Source organism: Anopheles funestus, chromosome X, assembly GCF_943734845.2.
Source record: "Anopheles funestus chromosome X, idAnoFuneDA-416_04, whole genome shotgun sequence".
Lineage (NCBI taxonomy): Eukaryota > Metazoa > Arthropoda > Insecta > Diptera > Culicidae > Anopheles > Anopheles funestus.
The window spans coordinates 16,956,900-16,975,971 of NC_064597.1; the positions used below are offsets into that span (position 1 = coordinate 16,956,900).

General features: G+C 38.8%; 2 protein-coding genes across 2 annotated transcripts; both read left to right on the forward strand.

Annotated features, from left to right (window-relative positions):
• Positions 1 to 563: 563 nt before the first annotated feature.
• Positions 564 to 9,929, forward strand: LOC125771981 (TWiK family of potassium channels protein 7). The gene is made up of 7 exons (XM_049443232.1): positions 564 to 1,280; positions 7,596 to 7,757; positions 7,843 to 7,966; positions 8,209 to 8,373; positions 9,023 to 9,220; positions 9,308 to 9,423; positions 9,500 to 9,929. Exons 1-7 carry the CDS (start codon positions 1,074 to 1,076, stop codon positions 9,770 to 9,772), a joined length of 1,245 nt encoding a protein of 414 aa, XP_049299189.1. The 5' UTR covers positions 564 to 1,073; the 3' UTR covers positions 9,773 to 9,929.
• Positions 9,930 to 13,068: 3,139 nt separating this feature from the next.
• On the forward strand, positions 13,069 to 19,019 carry LOC125775001 (cytochrome P450 4g15). The gene is made up of 5 exons (XM_049445384.1): positions 13,069 to 13,858; positions 14,676 to 14,873; positions 15,481 to 15,663; positions 17,251 to 18,168; positions 18,237 to 19,019. The coding sequence occupies exons 1-5, from the start codon at positions 13,639 to 13,641 to the stop codon at positions 18,413 to 18,415; spliced, it is 1,698 nt and encodes a 565-aa protein (XP_049301341.1). The 5' UTR covers positions 13,069 to 13,638; the 3' UTR covers positions 18,416 to 19,019.
• The last annotated feature ends 53 nt before the right edge of the window (positions 19,020 to 19,072 follow it).

Below are 19,072 nucleotides of genomic sequence, written 5' to 3' on the forward strand. Positions count from 1 at the left end.
ATCTTCAAGCCGTCACCAATGGCGCAAAATCTGCGAATAATATTTTTAGGCAAATTACATATGTAATTATGAATATTTATTTTCAATAATTATCACCAAGCGCAAGGACTTGAACGAAGACGGAAATAAAAAGGTTTCCTTTTTTTATTCAATGTGTAAAAGTGTAGAACAATTTCTTACATGTACGTAAACAATTATTTTCACAGTCAGACTAGGAAACTAATATGGCAGATAGGCAGGAAACCTCTTCCTTTTGCCATTATGTATTAGGTCACGACTGTAATAACTGGCTTACTGGACTTACTTTTTACCATGTAGTTGTAGAGTCAGTTCTTTCCATGGAGGATTAATCCGGATGGGATTTTGGTAACGGTCATGTCTTGTAATAGTCCAGTGCCGTTGCCAACAACCCATCGTACGCCCAACAATGTACATACTATATTAGATTTTCCATTTCATAAACAGGCTTACTAAACATTTTAAACATTTTTTTCCACCGCAGGTTCTCGAAAGCCAAGAATAAGACTAAAAATTAGAAAGGGAAATTTCGCCGTTCGTAGGTCAATAATCTCAGAAACACTCTCATGCAACGTGCACTAAGAAAAACGCTTGCGTTATAATGATTCTATCATGCGGTTTTTCTCTCTGGATGGAAACCTTCGCCTCGTCATACTGCTAGGATAACTCTCACTCTCACAAATGAAGATGAGATGCGAGAGTAATCGTCCGCATTCGGGTAACACGCAGTGAAAGGAAAAACTACCAATGTTCCAAATTCATCTTTTTCCCCGGTGTAGCATCTTTGCAACATCTTGTTTAACCTACAGTATTGCATGACGGCTTCTCGGCAACGGAGTGTATTTGTTTCTTAGTTTACGCTTTGTGGAATAAATCTAACTAATGATCCGTTTCGCGCGTGAAAAGTGTTTGTTTAAAAATCTGTTCAGAGGAATTAACTATTTTTGTGTTATTGGTGTTAACTATGCTTAGGAAAGCAATATTCTAAGCATTAAACCTTTAAATTCTGTAAACGAAAGAAATATATTCGACAACCAATATTGCATCGATACATTATGACTAATCAACTGCAGTCAACGAACGGTACTATCAACAACGACCTGCTGGAACACTTTCAGAAGATTGACGTAAAGGTTGTAGATGAACCAAATGGGTTTGCCGATCACGTTGCCAGATTTTGTAACCGCTGGCACATCAAAAAAGTGCTATCGCATCTTGGATTGCTTGTCTCACTCGCCATCTACTGCGGCGTTGGTGGATATGTAAGTGAAGGTTGTTTGTCGAAGGTGTAAAATAAGTTCTCTGTGGTTAATTTCAATCAACACACAATCAATTAATAATTTATATCAACATTTGTCATCGCTTTCTGTTTCCATTTCGAATGATTTGTTAAAAAAAATTGATAAGATGTGTTATATGATCATTTTCTCAGACTGATTTGATATAAGTTTGAGTTTAAAATTAACTTATTTATAATTTAATTATTACGGCTTTTGGGATATTTTTATGATAGTACAGAGTATTGCGGAACACACGCTGCCTGTTGAAATATTAACTAAACTTCTTGAAATTTGAACCAATATGGACCCATATGAAATCGTACAAATAATTATTCTTTAAACAACGTTAAACAACGTAGTCTTCATACTCATTTGGGTGGGGTACATTATAATTGAATAATTATCATTATTTTTGTGTATATACTATCAAGGGTATGAAAGCTATAGCCAGGCCAAACATGAATCTAAATCTATCTTGCTATTAAGTCGTAATCTATCCCGTCTAGCATTTAACCTAGCGAATTGTACCTAGCAATAATTGTTATAATCAACTGGGGTAAAAAAGCCTAATCATTTTGGTTTTACTCATCATTTTTCTTTCTTGCTATTTTATATCAAGCGGAAAAGAATTTCTATATCTGCATCAGTTTCTTCATTAAAGGATTGTTTTGAGTATACACCCAAGCAGCCATGCATTACGGTTAGTACATTTTCTTCTTCTGCCGAATCGTAAAAATGTCCTTAGAGTGTACATCGACGGCGGTTTTCGATTGGAACCCATAAAATACATGCTTACTTTACGATTATGGTTTTGCAACACTTTATGCCCCTTTTGCATTAGAAGCTTCAGAAGTTATTGTCAAGCTTAACCACTTCACGTTAAACTCACCCGTTCGAACCGAGAATAAAACTGAGAATGTTGATAAGTAAGACGAAGCAATCACCTTAAAGCTTCTTAGTGTATAGAGTATAGATTAGAAGCCATGAAGAAGAAGTAGAGATGGGAATCATAACTCGTTCAGGTGACTTAACTCTGAAAGAATGATTATGACCGACTCTTTGACTGTTATTCTTAAATATTAAGTTGCAATGACTGAAATGAAAAGACTCTTTCAAGAGTGATATGACTCGTTAAAGAGGGAGTCAAAGATCATCCCAAAAAGTCATGGCTCTTTTGAGAATCAAATGACACTTTTAAGAGTGAAATGATTCTTTCATGAATGAAATTTTACTTTTTTTAAATTAATTTCACTTTCAAATTGTGTCTTTTTTATTATTCGTTTTTGAAAATTCTTTGAGTGAGTTACATTGCAAAGGAATTATAATTGCTGTTTGTAGAGATTTGAATTAATTCATTCATAAGAAATATTTCATCCACTCCTTTATTCTCACTCAGTTTGCACATTACTAGGTTAGAGTTCCATGTGCATATATGCGGGAATCTCTACTTTTAATGGAACTAACTGACAGGAAATCACAACATGCCTCTGACATGTTGCTCTACATTGAATTACGATTATCTCGTAACAAACGCTAAACTAAAACCCTAGACAAAGTGAAGGAATATTTTAAGGAGTATTGGAAAGTATTATCGTTATACTAAAAAAACACAAAAAAAATCCAAACCACCCGCACTATACATGCAAACGAAGTTACGCACACAGTTGTTTTGCATTTTGCACAGTCGCGACATGATCGTCTAAAGCGTGACACGAACAAACGACACGAAGTCATACGGCTAACAGCGTAACAAACGCAAAATGCGCGTGCACAGGCACGAGATCCGGTGAGGATCTAAAAATAACGCAACGAGCTGAGAAATCTCTCTGCTTTCTGTTTACCATCGTCTATGCCAGTTATAGCAGAAGAACTTCAGAACGCCCGGCCCACACGAGATCCCCAATGATCAACTTTGTTTCGAAGTTGTTTTTCCCTTGTTCATATACCGGCAGGATAAAGTACAGGAATTCATAGATGCGTCTTATTGAGTATACATTTTCGCATATATTGTCGGTCCCTTGCCCTACATTAAAACGATGTCCGCCGAAGCTATGTTCGAATGCGGCGTGTTCGACATGAAGCAAACATTCGCAAGAGCTGTGGATATAGGGTTACGATCAAGAGAGCAACGGCACGAATGCGCGGAAACCCGATTACAAAAGAAGATGTGTTTTGCATAATTTCGAGAAATTCTTGCCTTCATTTGTGCCTGATTGTTGTTGTTTACGACCTGCCTGCTGTCGCGTTCCATCGTAAGGGAGTTGTTAGTTTCGTACAGTGGTTCTCCATTCACATTTCCGACTCTGGACGTCCTACACAGCCGTGCGTGGAAGAAATCAGACTGAACTATTTCTTTTACTCACATCGACTCCATCCTTCACCACGCCCTTTCACACCGAAGTATTATTTATCCATGGGTGCATTCTCTAGGGTAGCTTATTAGGAGTATCTTCATAAATGTTTCACTCATGCAGAGAAGGGAATTAGGTACCCTGTAACAACAAGCGTGAAGATCATATCCCAAAAACAAGTTCCCCTTTTGTCAGCCAACACTTGTATTGAACAACCGATACGAAATCAAATAACATCCCTCGTTATAGTAAGTGGAATTGGTCTCTCGAAACCCCGTACGCAACGCAATGTACGAGGATAGAAGAATGATATTACTAGCCACGATTATCAGCATCATTGACATCATTAACAGCATGGTTATCAGCGGTGCTAAGGAGCGAGCTGTTTATGTCTTTCGTCATCAACCGTTTCAGCGTGAAACTCGGGATGCGTTACGTTAGTATTTCACCATAGACACCTTCCGACCGTTCTTGCCGTGTTGTCGTGTTGAGTCAGAGTAACATCAGCACGTTGATCAATGTCGCACACTCTAATGATTCACTTCCTTCGTCTTCCGTATCGCTGTAAACTGGCTTCGGAGGTGTGCGAGATCATTTTTGCCGTTAATGGAACGATTCGAGCACTGCTGTAGGTCGTTCGTTCATTCGCACTCGCCATCTGTTTTCATAGCTGGCTGATAAAAGACTCTTGGCAATCGTTAACATGCTTTCTAATGCACAGTTTTCTTGTTTCCAGTTTTTCTAATGCACCTTTCAAACGTCCTTTTTTTTAGTTGATAAAACATTTGATAGGAATACATTAAAAATTTTAAGTATCTTATTCTTGAGTAGTTTAAATAGTTTTTTTTTTGTCAATTTGCTATCCAATTTTTGGATATTTTTCAATATCGTTTGTATTTCAAAAACAAAAATAAAACTAAAAAAAATCTTTTCATCTGATTCTTTGTACATAACGCTTACTAAAGACATGCAGCAACAAAAAAACATAAAGATTTTAAATCACTGCTTTCATCATAGACCCTTACGCGTGGTCAAATTGAGGGAAATGGAAAGAATGTTGCGCTGTTGGTAAACAATCTGCTTAATGGCCAGCGTCAAGGAAATAGTTAAAAAAAAACTCGTACAACATATGAACGGAAATCCTGGTATAAAAATGGTTCCGCTGTCCTTGGAGTAGCGGCACTAAAACTAAATATATTATGTATTATACACACACACACACACACACTGACAAGCGAAATTCAGTGAGAAACTCGTATATTCAGAAGAAGGAAAAAAAACAATAAAGCAAGCGAACTTTCATCCCTCGACACATGTCCGTTCGTATATGTGCTAATGTAATGTGATACACCCTAGTACGGTCTTGATTTGGCAAGCAGAAGAATGGCCATAAATTGTATGATATGTTTGCGAAGCCATTAACGCCCAACGACAATCACGGAAAAGATACTATGCTGACAACGAGAAAATATGTTGGAAACATTGTTACATTTGATTACACTACCTTCGTTGTCGCTTACCCGACAGTGGCTGAACTGTTTAGTATGTTTTATCTTATTTTTCTGTGAAAAATAGTGAAAGTTAACAAAAAAAACCTTTCAATCTGTATTAAATAAGAAAGCATCTAGTATAGTATCTAGTAGTTTTTCTCTTACTATTAATTATTTTTTTTGGTAAATATTCTGCAATTGAAACCGCTGCGATCAAATCGCACTAAGAAATACACTCCAACAAAGCCAATTGAACTCGAATCGCATTTACTAAAATCGCATTTACAGAAAACCAACAGAATTTACTATTTCAAAGAAAATTCCGCCTAGATCAAACGTATTCCGAGATGAAATATTGCTTTTAATACATTATATATGGGTTTTTTAATCACGTGTTGCTGTTTATTTTTACAATCCGAGCAAAACAAATAACCACAGCAAAACCGTCTAAAGGTCGGTACACAGAGCTAAAAACATTGAACAGAGTTGAACAAATGTATCGGAATGCGCTGGCATATGGTATAACGACATTTGGTAGAAATATAATCTGAAATTTAAAAGCATAATGTAGGAAAAGGTGTAGGAAGCGATAAAAGTTTACACATATTGGAATTTGATTCCAAACTTGTTTTTTACGTAAGTTTTTTTGTTCAATTTTTACTTATAAGTTTCTTAATATCCAACTGATGGACACAAATGGTCCACAGTATAATATTTGTATTTGCGATGTAAGTATGTACTTAAACGATACACAACCTAAAATGATTATTGCAATCCAGTTTTGGACATCTGTTCACTCTTATGTCAGGTATGGTTTATGTCTATTGACATGCAGTACTGATCCTTGGGGCTGTTTTATACCAAAAGTATTAAAAGAAAAGTGTATGAGAGATCGTATATTTTGAACACATGTTAAATGCTTAAAACGTTCCCGAATTTCTACTTGACCAATTTATGGCGCAAACACAAGCATTCGACCATTCCCCACCAATCATTTAAGCAAAAGTATTATTCAATTACTCTGCTAAGAATTTGAAACTATGCACCTCAAGCTAGAGATGTGAATGTTGAGTAAGAGTAAGAGAGTGAGTTAAAACGCAATAGTGAATGAGTTCTCACTCACTCATCGCGACTCGTTTTGATGATTCTTTTTTATCTTACTCACTCATGAGTGAGATGAAACGAAACGTTGGAGACTAGAGAAGCACATCCAATTGGCAAGTTCGTATATTCCAATACATGCATTTCATCTCATGTTTATCCAACGTTTCATTTCAACTCACTCATTTACTCTTTTTATGCACTCGACTCACCGGGGTGAATATGTAAACACTCCAGAGTGAGTAAAATAACGAAGCCATTACTTTTTACGTTTGTACCCAACTTGTGCTGTGCATGTTTTTATAACTCTGAAAGGAGTCGTTAAACGAGTTGATTCCGTAAAACTCCGCAGTGAGTGAACTCACTGAAAAGAGTTGTTATTCTCATCTCGACTTCAAGCGTTTGACATGAAATTGCACGTTACAGATAATGCTCGTACTAGCCACAGGAGGAGAATGTCTACGACAGTACCATCTGATTTGATTGTCGATCAGAATCGTCTCGCCAATCACCACCGCTAACTGTTGTTCATATAACCTGAATGACATTAAAACCAGCAGGTTGGTAGAATGTTCAACGGTGATGTCGATGGAAGAAACCATGACGATACAGTTAAGCGTACGGCGAGATATTGTACAACGTAAATCGCGGTACAATTTACAGACATTTGCGTATGGAAATTTTAGCTCCCACTGACCGATTGGTGCCTTTCCGCACTTTAATTTCAGTGAAGCTCGATCGATTGAAAAATGATAATGAAGCTGAATTAGAAATTGAGCAAACTAACGCAATTGCACGATTCCGGTGGACGACTTCGTGCTGGTTCGTCAACAACGGTTTGAAGTGTAAAATGCATGAGAAGCGTTTCAAAACGGGGAACCAGGATTATTCGTACGAACGTTATGCCGTCCATTGCGGTTCAAGTTCAATGCTATTCTTGGCCTCAATTTTCCACGCACCAAGCGCAGCAGTAAGTCTAATTAAAATACCCCAGGCAAACACACAAACTGTGCACAAACAAAAACAAATGGCGATTAAATGATCGTGTCTTTAACCTTTGACTGACGAAGAGGAAAGGGTGGGGGGCAAATAGGTGGCATCCGGTCGAACCAATTCGGAATGGAGTTTTTCGAGGTGTCCACACGGTGACAATCCGTTGACATCAGTAACGTTTTGCTTATTTCACTCTCACTTGCTACGTCCCTATGACGCATATACAGGTGTATAAAGGGTAATATGAAGACAAATATGGAAACGAAAAATTAATTATAAGAACTTCCGGTTCCGGGATTGGCCAGTTTTTTATGTTCTTTTTTGATAATAAAATATCATACTGTACTGTCTATACATGCCAGATATTTCGCGAGTTTGAACGTCCAGCAGAAGTTGCTCGCATCCAAGGCCTTCGGAAGTTACTGTCACAGCACCGTGAAGGTTTCATCAATTCCATCATCAACAACACAAGCGTACAGAACTTAGACCAGCTGCTAGCCTTTGAACTAAAGAAGTACGAACAGGTAAAGACACGACGCAAGTAAAATGCTCTAATGATTAGTGACACACAATGGAAACTGAAACTTACCGCTCTTGTCATGTTTACAGGTGGTGCAAGATGCGGCGCAGGGTGGGATTTTGATTGACGCCGATCAGAACTTTCCGGTCGCGGTCGAGAAGTGGAGCGTGCTCCAGGCCGTCTTCTTTGCGTCCACCGTAATTACAACCATCGGTACGTACGTCATCGGTATTGGGGTGGAAGTAGGTGGAGGAAGGGCGGGAAGGGGGGGGGGGGGGAAGCGGGCGAGTATTATTTGTTGACCAGACAAGACCGGATACTTAAATATGATATATAACTCATATATCAATACCGTACAAGTACACGGGCTTGATGTAATTGATTAAATTATTCTGAATTAACAGTTTTTTTTAACTTTCTATTTAACTTTATTTAACTATTTAACTCTTCCAAAGGGTATGGTAACATTGTGCCAGTCACGCTGGGAGGACGTGTCTTCTGTATGTTTTTTGCACTCATCGGCATCCCCTTCACGTTGACTGTCATAGCAGACTGGGGTCGACTCTTCGCGACGGTTGTGTCTACTTTAGCGAAAAATTTTCCTGCTTTACCACTAGCAAGTACGTATGCATGAAAAGCAAAAACCAATGATTACATATGTCATACTAACTGAATATGTGTTACATCCAAAGAATAGTGAAGCATAATATTGCACTACAACTTCCAGAGGTCATCAAGTGGTATTACTAGATTTCCTCTGACTCTTAAATACCCGTAGCGAGGTGTAAATCCGGATGGGATTTGATACCTGGTCCTGCCGTGTAGAGACCGGCGCCGAAAAAAGAGCCCTGAAAAAATAAGTTCCTAACAAATTAAAAACATATTAGTTATTTAAAATTCGTCGCTTAATTTCTCGATCCGTACAAGGGACTTATAACATTTAATATTTATGAATGAATAAATTGTTAGATAAAAAAGAATAATAGTAAATCTTTCTGAAAAATTAACAGCAGGAAAACATTTATTTATAATTAAAGAACAATGAGTAGAATCCTAATTATTACACAGTTCTAGTACAGAATACCTGTTTTACATTTGTGTCATTTGACGTCAACTCTGTGTTCCAAACCAATAATTTATCAGGAAAATGTTGAGCAAAAAAGGTGCTGCTTTATCGAAAATAATCGTTTCAGTGGCATTTTTCTTCTCAAGAACTTGATTTATAGTTTAAATATTTAAATATTTATGCAACAAAAATTCACTTTTTAGGATTTTGTCCTGATGCTGGAATTAAAATGACCGACAAGAAATGGCTGTATGCGGTCGGTGCTGTTGGTTTCTTGGGCGTGTACTTGGCAGCAGGAACAGGGTTACTGTTGCTGTGGGAAGAGGACTGGAACTTCTTTGATGGATATTACTTTTGCTTCATTACGATGACGACTATCGGTTTCGGTGATTTAGTACCAAGTAAGGATGAATGCTAATTCATGATCTCATTCTCAATCTTACTTACGTATTATGTGATATTTTTTTCCTTATACATTTTGTAAACAGGCAAACCAAACTATATGCTTCTTTGTACCTTATACATATTGGTCGGGTTAGCGCTGACCAGTACGATCATTGAGTTGGTTCGAAGACAATATGCCCAAAGCTGGCAAAAATTACAGGTATTTTAAATCTGTTTGCAAAATCCGTAAACATATCATCTGTCTAAATTTGTTACCCTGATTACACCCTTTACAGGCTCTTTCCGGACCTTTGGCGGACACTTTGAGACGGCTTGGTGAATCAGCTGGTACAGGAATCGATGTTACAGCTCTACACAACGATTTGCGTCGCGTTCTTACGGTTGTATCAATGCCGCGACGCCATGGTAACAAGAAAGCGCAAGCAAAAGAGATGGCCGCCCTGGAAGCTATCACTAATGCTATACTGCAGGACATCAAGGAAAAGCAGGACAGTCAGGAAGGGCCACCAAAAGTGGTCCAAATTGTTATCTACGAGTCGTCTGTCTAAAATCGTAAAGTTTACTTATCGAATATTTTATTATAATAGTCGTCTTGAAATACTTTGCCGGCGGTACTTTCTATTTTTATGGTAGTGTTATGATAAAGATTAGTTAAGCAGTACGTAAAATACGATTTAGCAAACAATAAAGTCAAAAATAAATCTACATGGAACGGAACTGTATGCAAATTTGGTATGCTAGTGTACTAAGTTGTTAGGACATTTCGTATTCTGCGTTGAAAAGTGGCTGCGAGCAGACAACCCTGTACTTCAATCATAATTGGCATACGTTCACTCAGCCTCATGAAACTACGCAACCTCCGTTGGCTGACGCAAATGCAAACAGTACTGAGCAAATTAAAACACCTCTGCACCTGTTTCCATACACACGGGGAACTTAAAAAAAAGGTTGCTGTGTTGCGTGAAAAGGCTAGATTCAATCAAACTGAAACATGCATACAAACTAGGTAATCAATGAATTTTGTCCTGATTCACTAACAAGTGAAAGTCGTAGAAAATGCCAGAAATCCTTATGTGTCTTGGCCTGCCTTCGAGAATTATGTTTGCAAAATATACCTTCGTTTTGTTGAAGGGATGAGTAAATTCTCAATTTAACAAATTGGAAAAAATAGTTCCTCGTAATAAATGTTTCTATTGACTCACAGGATATTGACATGTTTTGAGAAATAAAAAAAAAATCTCAAAGCCCTATTTTACATGTGACAAACATCACACAGGACTAATGAGAATCATTTCCCTATTCTTTACTCTGCTATCTTCTAATGATGGATGAACAGGCTTTGAAATACTCGTCTGTCTAATTGTCCATTCTTCGATAGCTTCTCTTGCCTCCTAGCATGTTCGTTGAATGTTCGCGACTTTCAGTCCAGGGTGCACGAATGGCGCGTGCTGGGCAAAGACGGCAAATGGTGTCGTTAATATAAACACTGGATCACGAAGTCCATGCAAAGCGGAGGCTGTAAGATTGAGAAATTGTGCGAAAGAAATTGCATCAAACAGCCCATGCGCAAGACCACGCACTGATGCAACTGCAAGATCGCGAGATGCAATTTGCAGCCTGCTGGCAGAAAAACGAAACAAACCGGCTAACCCGATCGCTACGGCATTAGTTTGTATTGCTTCTACACTCTCGCTAGTTTCGCGAAGTTTTCCCTCCTAGTTTTTCCTTCTGAGCTGGTATCAAACGAAACTTCGAGGCAGCTTGAACCCTCTGAAATAATGGTAACACCGTGGACCGAAAGGGTCATCGGCCGAGGAGGATGTGTTGTGAAAACAAAATCACCAAACTTAGCGTACATGAAGTTACCCGATCGGACAGACCAGTCCCTTTACTAGAATATCATTTCAATACGAGTGTTGATTCATACCAAAACGTATCACTGACAGGTACCGGTTTTTATTTCCTTAAGATGGTTGAATATTCTTTATACAGCCGGATACAAATCTACGTCCTACCAGAGAACGGAGTGCGTGGAACTATCGGCTTTTTTTATTTGACTTTTAATTTTAAATTTACAGTAGTTAACTTACACTATTAACTTAAAGTAATGACTATGTAATATACTATAGCAAAGTATAGTCAATGTTTAGTATGACAAAAGACAGATATATACCATACCAATAGGATTGATTAACATAATGAAGAATATCCGTGCTTAAAACCCGGAGCTTAAGAATATTCTATTTATATGCTTATAGACCAAAATTCCCTTAACATCTTTAACAAATCGTGATACACGACTCATCCGAGTCACGGTTTTCGGTTAGCAAGTTAGCAAAATACGCAATACATACCAGCACCTCGTGCGCTTGTATTGCGCGTGGCTCACGCATCTCACATTTGGCCCAAAGCAGCAACCTAAATGATATTCGCACGCATGAACCTGGGCACCGCATGTAAAAACGAAGTTACATAATTTAATTATTCTAATTAGTGCCCAAGGCTCCGAAAAAAATAACATGAGAAAAGACCGGACATTTTGCGTATTTCAATGCGGATGCACGCATTGGAATCCAATCACACAGTACAAATAGTTCCTCTGCCGTAAGGCAATATCTATATACATATACTTATCTTGAAACTCGAAGACCACATAAAGTATTCATTACTATACAACTCTTGCCGGTTCAGGTGGTTGGTTTGTTTCAGTAATATTGATAACAACGCAGATACTCTTTTAATTATTTGTCTTCGTCGTTTATGTTATAGCAAACCGGCTCATTATTGCTTAGAATTACTTAGAATTACTTACTTACTTACTTACTTACTTACTTACTTACTTACTTACTTACTTACTTACTTACTTACTTACTTACTTACTTACTTACTTACTTACTTACTTACTTACTTACTTACTTACTTACTTACTTACTTACTTACTTACTTACTTACTTACTTACTTACTTACTTACTTACTTACTTACTTACTTACTTACTTACTTACTTACTTACTTACTTACTTACTTACTTACTTACTTACTTACTTACTTACTTACTTACTTACTTACTTACTTACTTACTTACTTACTTACTTACTTACTTACTTACTTACTTACTTACTTACTTACTTACTTACTTACTTACTTACTTACTTACTTACTTACTTACTTACTTACTTACTTACTTACTTACTTACTTACTTACTTACTTACTTACTTACTTACTTACTTACTTACTTACTTACTTACTTACTTACTTACTTACTTACTTACTTACTTACTTACTTACTTACTTACTTACTTACTTACTTACTTACTTACTTACTTACTTACTCCCTTTTTCCATTTCATGGCTGATGGATTGACTTTCGATTTTTCAAAAGAACAAGTAAAATAAATTCTTCCTTCTGTGCAGTTGTGCCAAGTGCACAGGCGGAATGACCTAATATCTTGACGCGGAATTGTACGGATGCAACGAGGTTTGGAGAACGAAGGAACATGGATTAGGTTGCAGATTGCCGTCGGCTAGCCACACTTGTCTGGTACATGTTTAAGAACAAGTATGAGTGCACATGTACGTACCGAATTGTACGTATGTATGGAAAGGGAAGTTCACCATCAGGCGCCCCCACTGGACGGTTTACCGAACATTCGAACCTTCTCCTAACCACGTGCATGTATTTGTTTCTCTGCTTCTGTGTATGCCATATATCCAACTCCCTGTAAACGATCCGCGATCGTGGTTTCCGACGCCGCCGGGTCCCCTCCGATGTCGAGCGTAAACACGCGGTTTTTTGTCAGGAGCCAAGAAAATTATGCCGACTATAAAAACAAATTTAAAAGACCATCCGTCAGTCAGTTGCAGTAGTCCGAGCACAGCGACAACAACTAACGGCTCCGAGCTTCTCCGTAAGCTTCCTTCGCTAACTGTAGCTCTTTATTTTAGTTATCTTTGCTCAACGGTATACTCTCGTACTTTTGGAACAAATTCATCAGAAAACGATCGTGACACGGGATTAATAATATTGTGTTACACTAAGTGCGTTACAGTTTTCCGTTACCACTTTTGCGAATAATTTGGGTGAATAAATTCTTGTATCTGCGAAACAAAAGAATCGGAAAACGGTTTTGTGTGAACTGTATTTAAAATTTTGTGCATTCTTTTCCGTTACAAGTAATATTATGTGATACTTCACGTGGTGTTCAGTGTTTGTGCATGTTGTCTGCAAATCCCAAGTGATAGTTTTTTAACAACGAAATCGTGGCTACATTTCGCAAGCCTTGGGACAGAAAGATTACCTACATCGTTAGAAATACGAGTAGCTCGTTAACAGCGAGTTAGAATCTTGCACATACCGCCATCTCCCTGCCCCAGGGCTTCGATCAAACATTCCGTTTAGTCTGAACGCAACAAAATGTCTGCCACGATAGCGCATACAGATGGCCTCAACAGCAATGCAAACATTATCTCACCAATCAACATGTTCTATTTCCTGCTCGGTCCTGCCCTATTGTTGTGGTTTTTCTACTGGCGACTCTCTCGTCGCCACATGCTTGAGCTAGCGGAAAAGATACCTGGACCAAAAGGACTACCACTGCTAGGCAACGCACTTGACCTGGTTGGCAGTTCGCATTGTAAGTAACTTAAAGACTTAAAGGCGAAGATTGAAATTCTTTACAACAGCGAGACGAATACACTCAGCGAGACTCAATTACTACGGTGTCTGTGCAAGAACTATGCAAGAAACTTATAACAACTTCTTATTTGCTGTATATTTGTCATACACATATTAAGTAAAAACTCCTAGTCAGGTTTTGTTTCGGTACAGTTCGACCACTAGTAGTTTTATCCCCAATAACGATATGTTAGACCCCACACTTGTTAAGGTGGTTCTCAACTTGTTTGAAATTTCTGGAAGTCCTAGTTTCTGATTTGCCGTATTGTGGCAACAAATGGGGGAAACGGTATAAATTGATAGCACTTGTAGACCGCACAACCTAAGAGGATGTTACTGCTGCTTTCCATATCTCACGTATTCCCGTTTCGTTTTGCTGCGTCTTCTTAATTCTTACGAAGCGGAAGCGTTAGCTTCGTTTGTTATCCCCAGTAACCCCAATCAGCTCTAATCAAAGAGCGAGGGTGATTGACCCACGAGATATAAAGCGCTATAAAGTAGTAAGAACTGGCCGACCAGACATTGCCGATATTAAAAATTTCCGAAAGCGAAAGATCTAGATATTGAAGGTAACTTCAAACGTTGCGTAACTTGATGTACATTTTAGAGAATACAATTTATTCCATCACAAGAGTTATGCTCGCTTTCTCGTTCATGATGTGATACAATTTCCTTTCTTTTTTTTTCAAAAAAAATTGCACCATCTCCACACTCCTTTTCTTACTCGCATTATCCACTCTGTTGCTTGTTTCCTTTTCTTTTCAAATCCCAAAAAGCCGTGTTCCGCACAATTATCGAGAAGGGCAAGGACTATAACGAGGTGATTAAAATTTGGATTGGACCGAAGCTAATCGTCTTCCTAGTGGATCCGCGCGATGTAGAATTGCTTCTCAGCAGTCATGTCTACATTGACAAATCGCCCGAATACCGCTTCTTCAAGCCCTGGCTGGGTAACGGACTACTCATCAGCACCGGTAAGTACATTAATAAAACTTGCGAACACGTCGACACTGTACAGTTGACGGTTCTGCTGCCCACGAAAGGCAAAAAACCAATTGACACGGAACGCGATGACTAGATTTGCATACATGACCGGTGAACGAATCCGACGCTCGCTTGCCGATAATGGCGTACGGTGCACCACCGGACCGGAAGCAACCATTATCACAATCGCCACAGCCGTCGCTTTCGGAATTCCTCGAAATTTAGTAAGCTTAGCCTATCCTAAAAAAAAACAAATATTGCTATTGCCTCGGTGCTCGGCGTCTATCTATATGGGCCGGCGGATAGAAACGCCGACGCGCATGTTCCCGGTCATTGCGGAACCGATGGCGTATGCGAATTGGCGTAGTCATGACATATCAACACTAGGCGACAATTATATGCGTTTGTGAACGAGCGTCCAACATCAGCGACTTCGGTTATTCTACTCACAATGCATATTTCGTTACTCAAGCTAATATATTTATTATGATAATTGATCGTAATGATTTCAAATCACGCAGTTACATAACTTACGCTTCTTACTTATAATTTTTCAAATAACAATGATTTATTCTTCGCACATACACTACTCACCAGGACATAAATGGCGGCAGCATCGCAAGCTAATTGCACCAACTTTCCACCTGAATGTACTGAAGAGCTTCATTGATTTGTTTAACGAAAACTCCCGTCTTGTCGTCAATAAAATGCTCAAAGAAAACGGCAAAGCCTTCGATTGTCATGACTACATGAGCGAATGTACGGTAGAAATTCTCTTAGGTAAGTAATCTTTGAAAATGTCTAGAATTTAGTTTATGTTAATACTTTCTAAATAACTTTATCTAGCAATTGTTCTATACATAGCCAATTTCCACTCCAAAAACGGTTGCATCCACGTTTTCTACAAACAAATCTTTGCTCACGCTATGATGAAACCCTCATGATAACGAATTAATTGTTCGCCCAGCGTATATAGAATGGCGAGCGTGCAACACCAGTTCATGATGATCGATAAATTGCATAATAGAAAATTGTAATGTCGTCATGCACATGTCAACTGTCCAGCGCCAGTGAACTGATGGTAATCATATTGCTTGCAAGCATCTCCTCTAAAGGTTCGTTTGCAAAAGTAAGCCACCAAGGCACTAGGGCAATCGAAAGTTATGCTACTGCACAAAACTCGATTTCTGCAATCGACTTCGTATTCCCTAATCAGCCTGCTTTCTTTCAATACATGTCTTTCCCTTTTTTTCCAATTGGTCCCTTCGTGACTACCAGTACTCGCAATCTAGACTTACCACGGTACGACAAGAAACGACGGTTGTCATTTTCCTCTCCGTTGCATTTGAAAAATGGCTCAGGGTGCCACAAAACCAGTTTTCCGCAATAGCACTCTGCAACGAACGCAATAGCAACTGCCGCTTGTATATTGCTTTCCATACTGAACTGCGAACTGCCATCCCCCATCCAATAACCGATAAACGTCGCAGAAGGCGCAACCGAAGGGAATACCCTGCCGTGAAATCTAAGTGACTGTGACGCAACCACCTGTAACAAAATATTCGGCCCACGGTTCCCTTGGAAGCCCTTCTCATGCAAAAGCAAGACCTTTTATCAATAACGGTCTCGATCACACGTACATTTTGCAATAGCATTATCATAAACTTAGTGCAATCATGTGCTTGGGAAGAAAAATAGTAAAACACGAACATAAAAACAAAAATAGCTAACATATGAGCAACTCATCTCGATCTTGAGAATGTGAACAGGATTTACATGAATTTAATTTATAGCTAAAACTAATGTCAACCTGCTAGCCTAGCCGTTGCCGATTGATAATCGCAAACCAGATCCGTTTGCCGCTCGTCTCTTAAACAATTCTAGAAACGGGTACTTTTGGATGTCGAAGAATTGCTACAGTTTAATTCAGTCTATCGCCTAGAATTATATCTAGCCTAGAATAAGGAAGAACATGCTGCAAAAAGAGTAGTAGTGGATCTATTTGAATATGCGTGAATGCAATTTACTGCCATCGATACATCTATCGAATGTGACGATATCTCAATTGCATTCAGGTAAGCGCAAGCACCGTCTGTTGGTAAAGTATTTACTGCCCGATAGCAACCGGGAAGGTTGGTTTGATGAGAGGTGCTTAATCTAAGTTTTATTACCGGTTAAATCTGCAAGTGAGATTACCTGAACTGTCTGTGGCTAAGTTTCGAGCTAAAACTACTTGTTAAGATCACATTGGCGAATATTCTTCCTGTGTGTTTTCAATTGTAATTTATTCACAGCTCTCAAACACATTTCCCAGTTTTTATTTGCTGCTATATACGGTCTTAACGCATACCTTGCCATATTTTACAGAAACTGCCATGGGTGTATCAAAGAAGACACAGGATCAGTCTGGTTATGACTACGCCATGGCGGTGATGAAAATGTGTGACATTCTGCATCTGCGTCATCGCAAAATGTGGCTGTACCCGGACCTATTCTTCAACCTTACGCAATACGCAAAAAAGCAGGTGAAATTGCTCGATACCATCCATAGTTTGACGAAGAAGGTTATTCGCAACAAGAAGGCCGCATTCGATAAAGGAACGCGTGGCTCTTTGGCAACCACTTCGATCAATACATCTGAGATTGAGAAGCCCAAGAGTGATATCGGTAAGACCAGCACCGTAGAAGGCCTGTCCTTTGGTCAGTCTGCTAACCTGAAAGACGATTTGGACGTCGAGGAGAATGATGTTGGCGAAAAGAAGCGTCTGGCTTTCCTCGATCTTTTGCTAGAAAGTGCAGAAAATGGTGCGCTCATTTCGGACGAGGAGATCAAAAATCAGGTTGATACGATCATGTTCGAAGGTCACGACACTACGGCGGCTGGAAGCAGCTTCTTCCTGTCGATGATGGGCGTGCATCAACACATCCAGGACAAAGTGATCCAAGAATTGGACGACATTTTTGGCGATTCGGACCGTCCGGCAACATTCCAGGACACTCTAGAAATGAAATACCTCGAAAGGTGCCTTATGGAGACACTGCGTATGTATCCTCCAGTTCCGATCATCGCCCGCTCCCTCAAACAAGATCTAAAATTGGCTTCGAGCGATCTGGTTGTGCCAGCGGGGGCTACCATCACTGTTGCTACCTTCAAACTACACCGATTGGAATCAATTTATCCGAACCCTGATGTCTTTGATCCGGACAACTTCCTACCCGAAAAGCAGGCAAATCGCCATTATTACGCATTCGTGCCATTTTCCGCAGGTCCAAGAAGTTGTGTTGGTAAGTATATAAATGATACATTTCATTCCATCGCAACAGTTTACTATTTTCAATTTTTATTTCATTAGGGCGCAAGTACGCAATGCTGAAACTAAAAATTATTCTCTCCACCATTCTCCGCAACTTCCGCGTACACTCTGACCTGAAGGAGGAAGACTTCAAGTTACAGGCTGACATAATCTTGAAGCGGGAGGAAGGCTTCCAGATTCGCCTTGAGCCACGTCAGCGCAAGTCAAAAGCGCTGTAAGAACAGAACACAACAAAAAAATGTGAGCGTCAAGTTGTTTGATACTTTATGAATCATATATACATTCCACTGCATATGTTGGTCTTAACGATACTACTTTGGCGACATGATATTTTATCATGCCATCTAGTTATCATGCCAAATAATATGATTTTGCTCGCGCTAAGGACGAGAATCAGTGGTTTCGTTTTTGTTTTTATTTTAATTTGCAAATGGGAATTCATTCGGAGAAATTAAACTTAAATCACTTTTTAATCATAAATAGAACAGTAACACTCGGATCTTCGCAAAGTTTGGTGGTTGTTGTTGTTTTTTCTTTTTCTTTGCGAAGATAAAACCAGACCCAGTTGTGAAATTTGCTTTTCTGTCGAGTTATTCGTTCGGAAAATGCATGATTCTGTAGTTTTGTTCTATTTCCAGTTTTAAGTAAGGGGAGTAAACGATTGTTATTCATATATAGATATATTCATATGTGTATAGATATACATACATAAATATGTATCTAATTTAAGAATGCATATATTTGTGTATGTATATATCATGTATTGACAAATATTTGTATGTGTGTGATAAAACAAGAACAATAAAAAAAACAAATCATATACCCGCTTCCGTCCCATTGCATTACTTTCGTTTCGTTCGTTGGCAGATGCTTAA

What these genes read in the sequence shown, in the direction of transcription:
- LOC125775001 (XM_049445384.1), top strand. Translation starts at nt 13,639, where the DNA reads ATGTCTGCCACGATAGCGCATACAGATGGCCTCAACAGCAATGCAAAC. An exon ending in CCTGGTTGGCAGTTCGCATT is followed by an intron (nt 13,859 to 14,675) that starts GTAAGTAACTTA and finishes AATCCCAAAAAG; the next exon opens with CCGTGTTCCGCACAATTATC. An exon ending in TACGGTAGAAATTCTCTTAG is followed by an intron (nt 15,664 to 17,250) that starts GTAAGTAATCTT and finishes CATATTTTACAG; the next exon opens with AAACTGCCATGGGTGTATCA.
- LOC125771981 (XM_049443232.1), top strand. Translation starts at nt 1,074, where the DNA reads ATGACTAATCAACTGCAGTCAACGAACGGTACTATCAACAACGACCTG. An exon ending in AACTAAAGAAGTACGAACAG is followed by an intron (nt 7,758 to 7,842) that starts GTAAAGACACGA and finishes TCATGTTTACAG; the next exon opens with GTGGTGCAAGATGCGGCGCA. An exon ending in TTTCGGTGATTTAGTACCAA is followed by an intron (nt 9,221 to 9,307) that starts GTAAGGATGAAT and finishes TTTTGTAAACAG; the next exon opens with GCAAACCAAACTATATGCTT.